Source organism: Mytilus californianus, unplaced genomic scaffold, assembly GCF_021869535.1.
Source record: "Mytilus californianus isolate M0D057914Y unplaced genomic scaffold, xbMytCali1.0.p SCAF_3, whole genome shotgun sequence".
NCBI lineage: Eukaryota > Metazoa > Mollusca > Bivalvia > Mytilida > Mytilidae > Mytilus > Mytilus californianus.
In genome coordinates, this window is record NW_026262679.1 from 92,225,654 (window position 1) to 92,242,766 (window position 17,113).

The 17,113-nt window shown below is 31.4% G+C and overlaps 1 protein-coding gene across 1 annotated transcript; it reads left to right on the forward strand.

Annotated features, from left to right (window-relative positions):
- Window positions 1–8,709: 8,709 nt before the first annotated feature.
- On the forward strand, window positions 8,710–15,987 carry LOC127735437 (cartilage matrix protein-like). The gene is made up of 7 exons (XM_052245597.1): window positions 8,710–8,791; window positions 10,441–10,465; window positions 11,860–12,423; window positions 12,647–12,691; window positions 13,177–13,734; window positions 14,318–14,353; window positions 15,218–15,987. The coding sequence occupies exons 1-7, from the start codon at window positions 8,723–8,725 to the stop codon at window positions 15,757–15,759; spliced, it is 1,839 nt and encodes a 612-aa protein (XP_052101557.1). The 5' UTR covers window positions 8,710–8,722; the 3' UTR covers window positions 15,760–15,987.
- The last annotated feature ends 1,126 nt before the right edge of the window (window positions 15,988–17,113 follow it).

Sequence of the window (17,113 nt, forward strand, 5' to 3'; positions counted from 1 at the left end):
GGACATTCCAAATAATGATATTTGCATATGAAACAATTATATATATTTATATTCACCTCTGAATGAACGACAAAATAGGTTTGATACATTCAAATAGACCGCGAAAAAATATCGCTTGTGAGTTGAAACACAGATACATTGTATCGGTCAACCAATTCGGGATAGCGACCATAAAGCTTAAGTAGTGTCGATGTCAGTCATCTTTCGTCATAACTGAATTTGATGAGTTTTAGTGTCAGGAGCACATCCCTGTCATCGAAGTCTGCATAGTGTGAAGGTACACGAGCGTAACGTATTAATTGAGATATGAATACACAATACATTCAAACCATTATTAGAGAATTTTATTCTTAAAATAACTACGTATTATTATCATCTTTGGAAAAAGATGTATAGGTACAAATGGGCATAGAAATTTAAAAAAATAACTCTATGGTACAGCAAATATTGTTAATTTGAAGTGAAATCGTGGATATTGTACTCATTTTTGGATAGCGGAAAAGTATTAATCTATAACCATATGTTTTTCAACTTGAAACCTTATGTTATGTGAAACAATCAAAAGAAAGTCGAAAAAGATAAATAAAAAAGACGCAAAAATGTTCATGAAATATAAATAAAAAAAGCAAATTCTCGTTAAATACCGATTTTATTAAATATATGCAAGTAGAATGTCTTCCGGGAGGTCCCGCGACTAGGGATGATAATTGTAAGCTACATTCTCGGTTAATTAAATGTAAGCTCTCTGATTTGTTTTCTTATATCTAAAGATGTAGCAATGTCAAATTAGAAGTAACATTTAAATATACTGTAAATGATAAATAAATAAATGAATATGAACAAAATTAAGGAGATATCAATAGATTAATAAACATTATTAGTCAGAGAAGGACGAACAGAACTATAACGGGTTTCCCCCTTTTATTCATGGCCACTAGAAGTTACCGTCGTAGTACTTAAGACATGTAAAACTCCATTCATAGGTCACACACCAGATCAATTGGACAGAGTTGGTGCTACCACAAATGTCATTCATATGGTGGTCAACTTTGGCGAAAATAGTGCGTCATAGTCAACTCGTTATAACTCGCGAAAACTTTCAAATAGTTATCTTAAACTTCATCATTTAAAAATCTTGATTCAGATGCTTCCTTGTGAGTAGCAACCCTAGATCAAGTAAAATCAGGAAGAAAAACAAAAGCACTGGAATATCGTATCAACTCGATAATTTGTAATCAATTTGCAGGTGCTGCTGGAATGTTGTAAGATGAAAACAAAAGGGAAATTGAAGTAATATTTTGGTCTTATGGTTTAAAGGGGCATTAGCTGTCAAATTCATGTTTACCGATTGGACTCAAATTCTCATATTCGACTTGTAACACACTAAAACGTATATCCAAATTATAAAAAGTTTAAAATAAACAATTTACGACGCATGGACTCAATAAAATTTTATCTGCATTTCGTTTGTATTTCAGTCTAGTCGCCATCTTATTTACCATCGAGGTGACCTCCGAAGACTGCCGACGGTCATATAGCGCGATATAAACATAAACATAGATATAAATAGATAGCGAACTCGTGCAATTGGATTTTTCTAGGTCTGTTTGATTTCATATGATAGGTTAAAAAATATGTTAATAATCGTTCTACCTGTATAAGAATTAGTTTTTGTAGATCGAATCAGTCAACCAAATGGTTTACCCTTGTTTCACTTCCAATGTTAACATTCTTTTCCTTTTGATAGCTGAACACGCCTAGTTCATGCGTAACCCATCTCCAGATAAGGGGTTCAATAGAAGTTCACATGAATACGGATTCAATGAGGTCGAATTATTCACTTATACAAGTGAATAATTCATTAGCGATGTCTCTTTGCTTATTTTGACTAAACTAAACCAAACTGGCTGCTAAAAGCGAATTATTATTTCACTATTTTACTTTCATTAATGATTGAACAAAATAAACACATAATTTTTTTTTTTATATCTCGTAGATAATGCCCCTTTAATTTTAAACTGACAATCACGGTCAATATCTGCAATTGTATTTAGTCAATATGCATACCTGGCTGTATATGTGGTATTACTAATATCTAGTTCAAGGGATAGCTGCGATCCGCATAATTGTATGGTCGGTCATTCATTTTTATGAAAATCAAAGTTCGACAAAAAATTTCTCAATCTGTCTTGAATATATCAAAATAAGAAGATGCCACCAGAGACCAAATGACATAGAAATTAACAACTATAGGTCACCGTACGGCTTTCAACAATGAGCAAAACCCATACCGGATAGTCAGCTATAAAAGGCCCGAAATGACAAATGTTAAACAATCAAACAAGAAAAATAACGGCCTGATTAATGAACAAAACCGTGAACGAAAAACAAATATGGTATACAGCAACAAACGACAAACAATAAACCACAGGCTCCTGAATTCAAGCGGAGACAGGCACATACAAATACAAAGTACCTACTGCTTTCCATATTTCAAGACATGTAAAAGTCCTGTCATAGGTCATACACGAGGACAATTGGATACCACAAATGCAATTCAATTGATAGATCTCGAGTTTTGCAGTATCTCCGAAGCCCGGTTTTCATTGCTGATAGAACAGAAGTGAATAATATTGAATGAGGTTTTATGAAGAATTTAGCAGGTCAATCCGTATAACGTTGTTTAAAATAGTTCCAGTTGAGGGAGGTAGATGCACTTCTTCATCGTCGATCAAACTTCCAAAGATCCATGCACAAGGATTTCCAAAATGCCCAGTATTCCTTAAAATAATTTGAAGGATCGGTTTCGACTCTTATTTTCCTTACATTTGCTTATTCATTAGTGTAATTAAACTAATGAATAAGTAAAAGTTAGCTTTAATTGTATTAAGGAAATTATATCTTTGGCTTTAAATTTTTGGGGTATAAGCTAATGAAGGTAAATACAGAAAGGCGCTGTTGTTGCCATTAATCGTCAATTCCAAAAATGATGCATCAATGTTTATCATGTAAATTTTAAGAAAAATAACCTAAGTGTTACTTAACTTCATTTCTAGTATATTTTTAATGTGTTGAGTCACCGATATCCAGAAGTTAATCTGATTCAATAGAATAGTATTTCCTCAAAACGTGTAGTGTTTTATCCATACATATCACACCTTCGTCATAATAACATCGACAGTTAAGTTTGTTGTGCTGTTTGTGTTCCACAAATGTATCGAAGAATTTATTTTTAGCTCATTTGTAAATCTGTGATTGATATTAAAATTTAACAAATGTATGACGACTGTTTGTAACGTTATATGGTACTCGGAAATTAGTTTCTCTACCGGAATAACCTCTTGTGGCGTCATTTATACGTATAAAATTACTATCACCATGATGTAATAAATGCATTTATATTACAGAATAAATTTTACTATCATGAGATATTTACAAATACTCGATATCTTCCCACAATACATGTTTGTGATACAACTAACTTATATGTAATATGTAAACCGGTAGTTTCTTGTAAAAGAGAGGCGAAAGATATCAAAGGGATATTTAAACTCAAAAGTCGAAAACACAAAACTCAACATAGTAAATGTTGCTGCAAAGTCAGCATCATAATTTGTCACAAATCATTCATTAAAGGAAATTACTTCATTACATTCTACTCTTACCTTCAGAGGTATATTGTTACTACATATATCTGAATGTTTGTGTACATAATCTGAGCAAAGCTGCTCATTTGGCCCAGAGTATATATATGACCATATATCACCAATAACATTTATCATTACTTAAGTCAGTTGTATTTACTTATAGAGTTGTGTTTGAATTTTTCTTTATGTAGACGAAAAGTACGTATGGCCGACTATTCGGTCTTGAGGAAATCACAAACTCATCAGTTGCTTGAATAAATACAATTGGAATGTCAAATCAATTAGGAAGATGAGGAGCATGGGTTTAGCAGTTCATTGTCTTAAAGTGGCAATTGTAGCATTACTCATGTTAAACCTCTGTAATAATTGTTCATGAACAAAAAGAAGGATGAGATTACAACAATGTAACATACACATTGTTTGTCATATGTGATACAATTATTAACAAATGCAAGCTTCCACCAGTAAAAAAAAACGAAAGTTTCGACTTAGTTTGTACTATAATTATTATATGCACTTTTAAGTGCCTTTCCTGATGTATGGAATCTGATAAATCAGATCTCACATGAAGTAGGTTGACAACTTAATGCTTATTACATAATAAGCAATTAATTTACCTTAATAGGAAAGGCAAATAAATAAAAAGTAATTATTCTGTACTCATAACTGTACTTGTAATAAGATTGCGTAAATAGTGCAAACGCACCTAGGAAGCATAGTATAACCAGATAACAATTAGCACATCGGCGACGTTTTACACCCAAATTAATGATTGTATTATTATAATATGCACAATAGTACCAATGATAGGTTTAGCCCGTATCTTCTTTCACTCACATGAATCGAAACAGATATCTTGCACCAAAGACAGTCCTACAAAATTAACATGTATTTATATTTTCCCTTAAAAAGAAATTTTACCCCAAATGTGATCGAAATTTACTGATTGATACCTTTATCTTGGATTGATTGATTGATTGAATTAGTGTTTAACTTTACTTTCCACCACACTTTGCTACATCTTTGTAGGTGGAGTAATTAAGCCGGAGTACCTGGAAAACACCGCCGACCTTCGACAGAAAACTGTCAATCCTAGTAAATTATGTTCGGACTCGAACTCACAACTTCAGTGTTGACAGGATAGTGATTATACTGTGTCATGTATTTTTTATTTTTATATTAAATTTACATGTATACAAATATGACATTTATAATTTAAGAAAATATGATGTTACTTATTCTTTTCGATCGAGCTCTTATATATTTTTGGTCTCATAGTTGTATAGAGAGTTTTGTCTTGAAATCGATCGGTGATTGTATAACCAAGCATCTACGCTTAACGAAAGAAAGTCACAAGACAAGTTTACAATAAAAAATAATACACACTTATAACAAGACTATATATTTAAGGACGTTTTTATTTCTAAGTGGCAAAGCCCAAAACTTGTGTAAAACACCAAATATTTTTTATCAGATAAAAGAAAAGGACATGCATAATGACAGATTTCAATGTTTTGGTATGGAAAATTCCAAAATACATCAAAATTAGATAAAACTAAATAAGAGGTGAACAATGCCGATTGATGGAGATTCTCTGAAAATTTCATTTAAACCAAGTCTCCTGTTTCGAAAAAAACGAGTAAAAAAGTATTGACTAACTTTAAGTAATTATTACTAGAAGATGTCCGCGAAATCGCGGTACAATTGGGCAAGTGTTGAAACAAAGAGTTTTTTAATTTCGCGGGCAGTACGTCGACTGAGCATGCGCGAAAGCGTATAAGACACGGATCGATAACGGTCTCCGAATTTGGATATTTTCTCAAAAATTGGCGTTTTCTGTGGAAAAAAGATTGTTTCAAAGACAAATTTAGGAAGTACAAAACACTACATTTATACGTCATATCACAAATATTTCCGACTTTGTATGGTTTCAGAGGAGTTGTGGCTCAATGAAATCGGTCTCTTCCTTTAGTAGTTTTGATATGTAATTATTGACAACAAAGGTTTTAAACAAGAATAGAACATTTTATCATTACTTGTTTGTACTTAATTCGATGAATCATGAAATTCAAAAATGTTCTCTGATTCAGTAGAAGTGTATTTCCTCGTATCTTTCTTGTCCAAATAACAATTCTTGGCCCAAATCCAAAGTGACTAAGAATTTATTTGAAAGATATGTATTGTAATAATTTATACCATTTATTAAAGATAAGGACCCATGCTATTTCTTAGTCTACCTTTTGGAGATTCATTTTTGACTTTTCATTATTCTTGTATTATTACTCATGTTTTCATACAATATAGTAGCGTTGCTATTTGCAATACTTCTATGAATACTATCAACATGGTTTTCATAGTATCAATACTGAATCTATAAGTGTAAGAGTAGCAGGTCATTTTCCATTTTAAACGGGAATCATAGTTATTTATTTAAATACTTTTCATTTAAAAAAATGAAAAAATTTTGTAACTATTTCCTATGGGAAAATACAACCATTACCATAGCAATTCATTTTTGCTTATTAGATTCTCACCTTAAAAAGTGACATACCTGTGTACTTCATTTCGGTTCCACTTTAAAATGTTTTAAATTAATCTCTAAATAATGTGCAAGCAATTTAACATTACATTAAATTAGCAGTGGTATTGTAGACCCCCATGGAGTTCTGTAATATGTCGATATATTGCAATACTGTTTGACATTGATGGCTGAATTTTGTTCGTCCAGAGTTCACTCTTTAAACCGTTTTATTTCTAGAAATGTGAGATGCGGAACATATACTATACGTTTTTACACAAACTTGCTAACATGCTTTCAGTGCACATGTCAACCTACCTGCACATATTACAAGTATTCTGAACTTGAGAAGACAAGTGTTAAGTCTTGCATCTTGATTGCACTGCGTACTTAGAAGAAACAGCGTGCATTAAATTTCATTCTACAAAATCAAAAGTACGAATTTCGGTGTTGAAATCCAATTTTCCACATTATCTAATTGAACACTCGCTCATTATGACATAAACTCTAAAGTGATGTTGACTCTATGTGACTTTGTTATGATTTTGTATTATTCTGAAGGAATTTAACGCGCGCCATTTAAGAGTAAAACTGTAAGGGCAATCATATTATTTGTATTTGAATGTATCTTTTATATGATGTTGATATTGAAATTTGCTGAAAATATAAATGTGAAAAGACAGTAACACTTTCCTGATGAAATCTCCTCTGTCCATAATTTTGAAGTATAAAATGTTTAAGTAGTGTTATTGCACTCGTATATCTTATAGAAAGTACAGTTTAACCCACAGAAATTCCAATGTGTAAACTATGTCTTTACTAAAGATATTTCAACCCTCGAACAAACAATCGAGATATATGTTGCTTTTGACGTAGTTATGTTTGATTTTTTTTCGTCAACAAACTCAGATAATGGTGAAAGTTGAGATCATTCTGTAGAAAAACAAATACAATAACCATATTGAACTTTAAAACGATTTACAAATAATTTTGATAAAGTGAAGAGTATTTTCAGTGCTTTGTTCTGGTGCTTTTGATAAAATGTTGACTTTTGAATGTCAGCCTATACTAAAATATGTAACATTTTTAGTGCAAAAAGACTATACCTTTCTATTTAGTTACCAACATTTACTAAGTGTAGTTGACAGGAAGGTATGGACACTGCCAGTAAAGACAAAATCAGAAAGAAAACACACAATATTATTTCACTTATGTAAGAAACTTTGTCATAACACCTTTTTCTTTGGTAATATGTTGTTAGGTAACAATACGTAGTTTTCAGTTAAAGCAATTAATTAATTGATTTAGAGTTTATCGGAAGAAAGAGTGACCAAGATGCCCGAGTGCGTTCCTTAACTACTTGTATCTACTCACTGAAAAAAGATTTCTTTATATTTTTAGAATACCAAATGGCCATGTATATTGAACGTCTTTCCCTCCCTTTTTTTCAAGAGATCTAAATGAAAAAGAAAGAAGGTTTATAACTGTAAAAAAAAACCTACTTAAACCCTGTTACAGAATTTCGTTAGAGGTTGTCCTTATTTAAATCTTTTTTGTGTTTGTCTTTTATGCATCTTGTAGTTTAAGGCTGATCCTCTGTATTACCTATTAAATTTGTTCAATGAGTATTCTCAACTCTTTGCGATTTAACGTTTGACATATGTTTTATAACGAAATCGGTATACGGATATCTGAATGTCCTTTCTGATTTTGTTGTAGATCTCATCTCACTGGCGTACATATTTTTGTTTTATTTATATATACTATGATTTATGATGCTTACAAATATTTGACTGCATAGAATCTCTTGTATTATGCATTAAAACGTTTTCTTTTTAATATGTGAAATTTTATACAAAGACAGATTGTCAAGTGGCAAATATTTCAAGCATGAAAAGGGATGAAAATTACGGCAGAGTGTATTATCTTTGAATGACCTACTGTTACATATTTTTCCTGGTAAGTTGGTACACAAGAGGAAAGTCTAATTAGTTTGAACTGTAACTGGAAATAGTAAACAAAAGTTTAGTACGTAGGGCTGTCAGTAGGATTTGATTTTGTATGACAAGGGGTTGAAAGTTGCTGGCATTCATTTGTATAATGGCGTAAATTCATTTCCATATATCTTTATTTTAAAATATTTCCCATTTTACAAATGATTCATGAATATAAAGAACCAAATTCAATTTCATACTACTTTTTTTCTGGTAGGTAAATATTTATCCTGAGTAATTCAAGAAGATTAAAGGTTAACCTTCTTACATGAATTATATCATACAAGTAAAAAAACATACAATTGACATTCCTGTGTATCATAAACACATTAATCCTGTTCATTAATTCGAGAGTCACTTCCCAACTCGTTTCAATTAAAAAAACACAACATGTCTTAAATACTTCCTAATTCGGTAGAAATTTGATGTCAGCGCTAACGGCTGATGTCTCCAGAGGCCGCTTATGTCATTCTAGGTTAGTTCATTCGAGTAAAACATTATCTGCCCCCACGTGTGTTTATAAATAAAACACCGATTCAGTAGTTGATTATTATCAAATATACATGTGCGACAAACACAGTAACATGGAATACATTTCTAAAATATTGCATATAATTATTATTTATTTGCATGTAAGTAAATATTTATGTCATTTAACCGATATTCGATATTAAAAGCGTAACTGAAATAGCTACAAGTTCAGTATAAATTATTATGACTTTAAGTTATCTGCTTGTGAATATTACAAGTATAAGAAACGACTGAAGACATTATATCGAGTACTCGATTGTTTTCGTAAGCAAAAATGTAAAAGATAATATTTGTTTTGCCTTAGAAATTAGATAAATGGAAAACAAAAATTGTTCGCATACACATGTATTGCTCATTCAATGTTACTGTAGTAAAGTCACTTAGCGAAACTTATCTTATTATTCAAATTTGGGGAACTATGTATTATATACTGACTTTTGTGTAAACATTATTTGGATAACTTACTTGTATTAGACAATTCAAAACATTTTGCAGTTAAACCAATAATTGTTTAAATTTTTTTATGACTATTCAGACATATTCTGATTCGTTTGCATAGTAGAACTTTAACCTATATGCTTTTTGCCCTTGTCATTCTGCAGTTGTAAAATATTCACACATCTAAACTTGAAATGTCATGTTGCAAATGACTAGTTGTAATACTCATGCCAAGCCATATCTTTGAAAATGCATTTTTACATGCCCAGTCATGGGTACATGATGTATCTTGCTGAAAGATTGCACTGAAATGATTGCTAGAGAAAAACAAAAGATTGTCGTTTCAATGTAAGCTGTTGACCCTAACGTTGGTAAATTGTTGACAGAATAATCTGGCATCTTTGTATACATCACATTATGTTCGTTTTTACCGTACAAAGTAAATGAAATATTATCAATTATTAAAATTAATACTCTAAATAGGTTGGTACCGCTACGGTTCGAGTGTCAGTCCCCAATTGTACTTTTTACCTTGTATTAATTATTTCGGTTTTGGCGTTATTTATATAATACATTGTTTCATTTTACAAAACTTTCACTTTTAAAATTATGAAATTGTACTGAAACAATAAAAAAAAGGAAGCAACCCCTAAGACAAATGACCCATGACGGTTTTGTTGTGCTATGAAGGCTCATTGGATTTGATGTTCGTGGACATTTTATGTACATTGTTTATGGCTACTAAACATTTATTTTTGGGAGAATCTAATGAATGTAATTTCAGAACGTGGTGTGTGCACTAAGTCCGTATCATACGTTATAAGATTGATAGATTGATGTTTGTTTAACGTCCAGTGGCAGATATTTCACGCATGTTCAGGACAATACGTTGTCAGACAATATTGCTAAGTTAAACGTTTTGTGCTTTCAACTGTTTATGAGATTTTGCAAAGTGTTTGTTTCAATTTCCTAAGTCTTTTAGCTGTTTATTTAATAGTTTACGACTGAATAGTGAGTGTATATAATGGGCAACTATTCAAAATTTTCTAAAATACAATTTTTAAAAAGGAAATTGAAAGAAGGAAATATTTTTAAAACTAAAAACAAATTCATAGCAGGTTACATGTCACCTTAAGTCTTAGTTACTGTTATCGATTGAAGTATCGGCGTCTCAAGAACATCTCGTTATCAGCTTATTTAAACAGAAATACTACCTGGGGTTTATCCACAAAACACTTTGTTGGTAGCCCACTGAATCATTTCTAACCTAATTGATAACCGCATTGTAAATCTTATTTTATTCCTTTTGCAGATATTTCACCTCCGAGGGATTAAAGGTACGTTGTAAATACGTTACATTGTTTCAAAAATAGAATAAGTGTCATGACAAAGTGAAAAATTAATACAGGTCTGTTATACCACAAAGCTAAGGCTACGAGAACAAATAGTTGTGTTTTCATACCTACCCTTTTTTCTTATACTTCAAAATGCTTTCTCTAAAGATTTTTTTATTGGGACCAATAGTGAATCGTGAATTGGTGGTCTTCATATACTCAAGGCTAAAAAATTGAGCAAAATAAATAAATCCTATATACCTACCCTTTAATCAAAACGAGGAAATTCTAAACACATGCATGTTTTGTTTGGCTTAATCGCCCAGGTATTTTTAAAGAACCCATCGACCTACAATACACAGTATCTGCTTGTTCCTGCTTTTACTGATTTTCAATTTTCTATTAAAACCACAATTGACGAAACAGTAGATAATGTTACAAGTGTAATATAACACGAGGAACACACATCCACGTTTTACCTGCAAAAATATTATAAACTATTTCAATTAATTTTATAATTTAGTCATGTGCGTAGAAGTGACAATTTACATGTTATTTCCTTTTAATATATGACTGTTAAAGTTTTCATTTTAAAAATCATCTTCATCTACAGTAAAAAGGGGAGAATTAATCAGGCGGGCAAATATCGGAGATGAAAAGGAAGAAGTGTTTATATACGTTTGACGGCGTTCTTCAGCAATAGGGGAAATACCAATACTTGCTAAAAGTATTTGAAAGGGTTACACATGTTTATTAAGACTTGACTTTTTGAAAAATACTTTGTTTTACTGATACTACTATAAAAGGGGAAACACGAATTGTCAAATGTAAAACCTGAGTATTATACGCTATTTGCGTTTTAGTCATTTATTTGATATTGGTTTTTACTGGCTAATCTCAGAACAAACTTTCACCCAATTATTACACTTTTTTCACTATACATACCAATGGAATAATATCAAAACAAAAAAAATGTGGTATGATTGCCAGTAAGACAACGCTCCAGCAGCGGCCAAATGACTTGGAAGTTAATAACTATAGGTCAACGTGCGTACTTCTAAAATGAGTAAAACCTATGCCGCATATAGCAAGTTATAAACGTCCCCGAAATGACAAATGTTAAACAATTCCAACGAGAAAACTAACGGCCTGATTTATGTACAAAACAATAAACGAAAAAAAAATATAAAATACATCAAAAAACAACAACCACTAAGTTAAAGACTCCTGACTTAAGACCAGTGGCTCGATATAACAAACTATTTTAACATTCAAATGTTTTATGTAGAAAATAAATAAATTAGAAAAACAATAAGTCTTTCCTCGCGAAGGGAAACCCCTTAATTAATTATGTAACCACTGGATAGGCTATGAATAATAAAGTATTTTTTTTTCAGCTGTGGTTTGTAGAAGGCAAATGACGGACATAGTTTTCATGCTTGACTCTTCCTATAGTATGCATCCACCTCAATTTCAACAACAACTGAAATTTGTGGCGAACGTTGTAGACCATTTTGAAATTAGTGAAAACGAGGTTCAAGTAGGAATTTTGACATTTACGCATATGGTTCATGCAAATTTCCATTTAAATTCTTTTCTGAACAAAAAGAAATTAAAGGAGGCTATATTAGAAATTCCTTATGTCGGAGGGGGTACAAATACGGGGGAAGCCTTGTATTATGGGCGCACTAAGATGTTTTCGAAAAAGTTTGGAAGTAGAGAACTCGCTGAAAAACTAATTGTCGTTATAACAGATGGAATTTCAGAAAATCAAACAAAAACCGATTCCGAAGCCAGATTGGCAAAGTTATCTGGTATACATATCATAGCTATTGGTGTTGGAAACGAACCAGCAGACAGAGAACTGCAACTGATAGCCACTGACGAATCAGTATTCAAGGTTGATAATTTCGACGCACTAGATACTATTGTTGAATCATTAAGTCAACATACTTGTAGTGGTAAGAACGTTTACTTTTTATAAAGAAAAATAATTTACTATTCAAGTTGAATTTAATGTTTTAAAAAAATCCACAGATCTATTAAACTTCACGAAGTCAGCTACCTATATACCTTTATTACTGAGATTCAAAATATGTATAAATTTGAAGACATCAAAGCAAGTTGATATTTATATCTGTAAAAAGTGTCACCTTTTATGTCATTCTGTTATTTGTTTTACAGATGAGTCACCCCCTGTACAGAATGATCAAGCCGAAACGTTCGACGGTAAGCTGATTTATTTCAGTAAAAAAACATAGGTACTAACAACACAAAAATGCTTTGATATTTCTTATCTAATATTTATATATTTATGACTTTAATGATAAAGCATATATCAAATTGAACCTAAGATAGCACAACTTTTAATTTTGCATAGATATTACATCCTTCATATTATGTTAAAAGTCAATTGTATACAAAAGACAAATCTTGCAATTCCTTACAAAGTTGTTAATATGAACGTGAAAGGCGATGTGACTTTGGAAAATATCACTACAATAATGTTGATTGTTCATTTACACCTGCATGATAGTCTTAAGTTAAAATATATCTATATACACGATGGCTTTACGTAACCTTACTTCAAAGACACATTTTGAATTTAATAAAACAAAAAACATAGCATTCACATTTTTATAATCGTTTTTTAGTTTACATCCTTGACTGATATATACCTATATTTTAAAATTGAATACGATTTTCTTTTCCAGAATGCAGAAAGCGACCAGTTGACCTATTTTTCATTTTAGACAATTCAAACAGCATCTGGTCAGAAAATTTCAAAAAAGTTTTAAATTTTATTACTGAAGTAGTTTCTCACTTCGATCCAACTTTTACAAGGATCGGTGTTATTTCATACAGCGATGATGTTCATTTAATGTTGCCTCTTGACAACCAATTGAATCGTACAGAAATTACAAAGAAGATTATGGGGTTAAATCAGCTAACCGGGGGAACTGAAACTGCAAAGGCACTTCGATATCTTACTTCATATGGGTTTTTGGAAAGTCAGGAAAGACCCGAAGCGGCTAGAGTAGCGCTTATTTTTACAGACGGAAAATCAAAGAAACCTGGCGAAACAAAATTTGCAGCTACAGAGGCCAAAAAACAAGGGATTCATATCCTGTCAGTAGGAATTGAAGAACAATCCGATTTTGAAGAACTGAAAGAAATAGCCAGTGAACCAAAAAACAAATTTATGTTCCATGTCAAAGATTATAATGCTCTTGCTACTATAAAAGAAAGACTTGTAATGAATACATGTCAAGGTTAGCGGACGTTTTTTTTTATTATTATTATCCATTTAGTATTTGGTATAACTGTTGAAAAAGACTTATTAAATAAAAACACAACCTTTACACTTCTTGCACAAAATACACAGGTCCAATGGAAAATGCTTTTACGTTTAAGTCTTTATCGTTGTTGTTTTTTTTTAATGTTTTTTAGTATTAAAATCCTTTTTGCTCTAGAAATATTTGATATTTTATTGTCTTTCAAGATCACATTGTTTTACAAGGCTTCCTTTGGAGCAACCACTCCTTCTTTGTACAGTTCAATCGGAAAAGTGTACTAGTAATGTACATTTCACATTTTTGAGGGATATAATACATCTAAACAAAATAAAATATTAAACGTGTTGTACAACTACACAATACTCGCTATAAAAGAGAGATAACAGAAACAAAATAGGCGTACTTTATACAATTTCCATTTCCTTTCATATGTATATAAAATTAAGGAGATGTTGAATGATTGCCAATGTGACAACTATCCACCAGAGTTGAAATTATGTGTATGTAAGCAATTATAGGCAATTAATTTATTTAATTACTCTTTTTTTCTCTTTTTCAGTCCAAGCTGACTGGAGGCTACAGACAGACAAATACAGTAAGTGTCAATCAACATTTAAAATCATGTTTTTTAATGTAAAACAAAGAGAAGTGGTACGATTGCCTATGAAACAACTGTCCCTAAAGACGAAATGACAATGATGCGAACAAATACAGGAGACCATACGTCAACAATGACTACTCATACTGTGTAGTAAACTATAAAAGGCCCCGGCATGACAATGAAAATAACACTTTACAAATTTGGTGCGTTCAAACTCGCGGCGCTTTTCTCTATCTACATTCGTCAAGAACGCTCAAACACTAAAACATGAAACGATTTAAAAGAGAAAATACAACCTCCTGGATTATACTACAACAATATTAAAAAACAAATATGGCATACAGCAACCATCGACAACCATTTTTACAGGATTTTGACATGAACGGCACATAAAAAGTGTGGGAGGGTAAAACATTTTGTGAACGTTCAACCTTCCCTTAACATGGGACAGTGATGTAACGACACACCAGTAGGTAAGAGCTTTACTCATCACATCAGTGCTAAATACAAAAAATATAACAAAAAGACAAAAGACATAATGTTCTGATCTTAGTTAACCTTTTGACCTGTCATCAGTTATTTTTATTCTCTCTTCTGATGCATTTGTTCTCTGTACAGATTTGAATTTCTTTGAAATTTGTAAAAGATGAAGAACAGAGACTTTTAACATTGAAACACAACCGAGTTGTACTATTGATATTGATGAGTGTACAGATTTACCTATCTAAAAGAATAGCCATATCAAAGTATTCGACAATGTGAGTTACAACATAACCTGCAATAAATTACAGACTTTTGTGACATGCTTTAAATAATTTGATATCATAAATGAAAAGTCTTATATTTTTTTTGTTACAGTTTGTTCATTTCCGGGATCCACAGACGTAACATTTATTTACGATTCTAGCGCAGTTGGGCTGTACAGATCGAAAATAATTCGTAAAAGCATCAGTGGAGTAGTTAAAATAGTGGATTTCAACAAAAATAATGTAAAAATTGGTGTTTTGTCGAAAACCTGTTCAAAACAAAATAATATACTATTCTCTGATTACAAACTAAAATCAGAATTAATAAATTTGTTGAACGCAAAAACTTCTGATGGGTTAAGTCATCTTTTAAGGAAGTACAGAATAAAATACCAGAAATCACATCATAAAACTAGTTCTCATAGGTCCATTGCCATTATATTTGTTGATGACAGTTTAAATTTTATTGGAACTGCATCCAAGGAAGCAGAGCGCACTGCTTTTAAAAGTGACGTTTATGTGATGTCAATTGGTGAATACATAAGCAAAGAAGAAGCCGAAAAACTCTGCACATCTAGTCAATGTTTGTTCCATTCGGAAAGCTATAACGATTTGCCTTATACAGTATTGGACATGTTCAAAACTATTTGTTAATAAGTATTGTGATTTGTTAATATTCCATTTTTATACATGAATATACTTTTTGATTGTGAGGGTCAACAACCCATATTCTTTACCAAAACAGCATTTAGATTTAATTTATGTTGAATTAAAGAATGATTTAGAGTTAAAATTGTAATAGAAAACCATTATATTTTGTATAGTTTAATATTTATATGATTTTTTAAATGTTTTGTTTTAATAAAAAATATATTGAATTTGCATACTTTTTCATGGATATCTTTCCTTTTAGTAATATCATAACACTTGTCATGTTGTTTACAGATTATATTTTTTCGCTGGATATCCGCTTCAATGTAAATGCATATTCCGTCGTTTAACTTTATCCTTCTTCGTTATTTTCAAACCAAGTATAAAATAATTATTGAAATGTAATGTCAGAAACAATTTCGGTGAAGTGGTGTATCGAAGACTAAAAAAGAGGTCTCGGATGTCTATTTTATATTCGCTTAAGTGAAATGAATTTTCGTACCGTATCAACCTTTTTTCGCCTCTTGGTGAGCCGCCCCCACCAATCCCTCTGCATAGGACTAAATAATGATATTGTTGCTGTTTAACACCATACGATAGGTATATCATGTTGCATGTCGATGTATTTGCAAGTGGCAGATCGATACATTTAGGTATTGTAACCTTTGAACACGTAATCCACTTGTGTATATTATGGTCAATATAGGACAAGCATTTAGGTTTGATTTAAAATTTGTTTGTTCACATGCGTTGGTCCTATATTTGTTTATATTACATCCATTTCATGTGTTTTACTTATAAGTTGCCAAGTTATGTTTCTAGTATATTGTCAATCGAATTTCATCGTTTCTTTGGGAACCTACATTTCTATATTTGTTATATTTAAAAGTGGTCTGATTTTTTGAATTTTGTATGAATTCTTTATGTTATTTTCTTAATTCAGTTGGTGTCGTTTTTTAGTCATCTATATTCAACCTTTAAAAACCTGGTTTGATAATCCGCATGGTGCGCCTGCACAAAGTCTGGTTTTATAAACCGTACGCTGATGTGTGATGTTTCTAATTCCTTTTTGTCTTTTATCTCAATACATGTGTTTGTTTTCTTGATACTTTACCTTAGTGATGTAATCTTCTAGCTGTGATTTTCAGTGAAAAAACAAACGATAAATTGATGAACGAATGAATTCTCATATTGACTATAAGCCAAATATACAGCAACCCAACAACACAAATTCACAAAAAAAAACCTAAACTATATCAAGGCAACAGACTCCCACACAAATCAATGGAAAATTTTAAGAATTATCTACAGGCAAAAAAGTACCATTAAATCTTAATATCATAGTTGTTAAACGAAG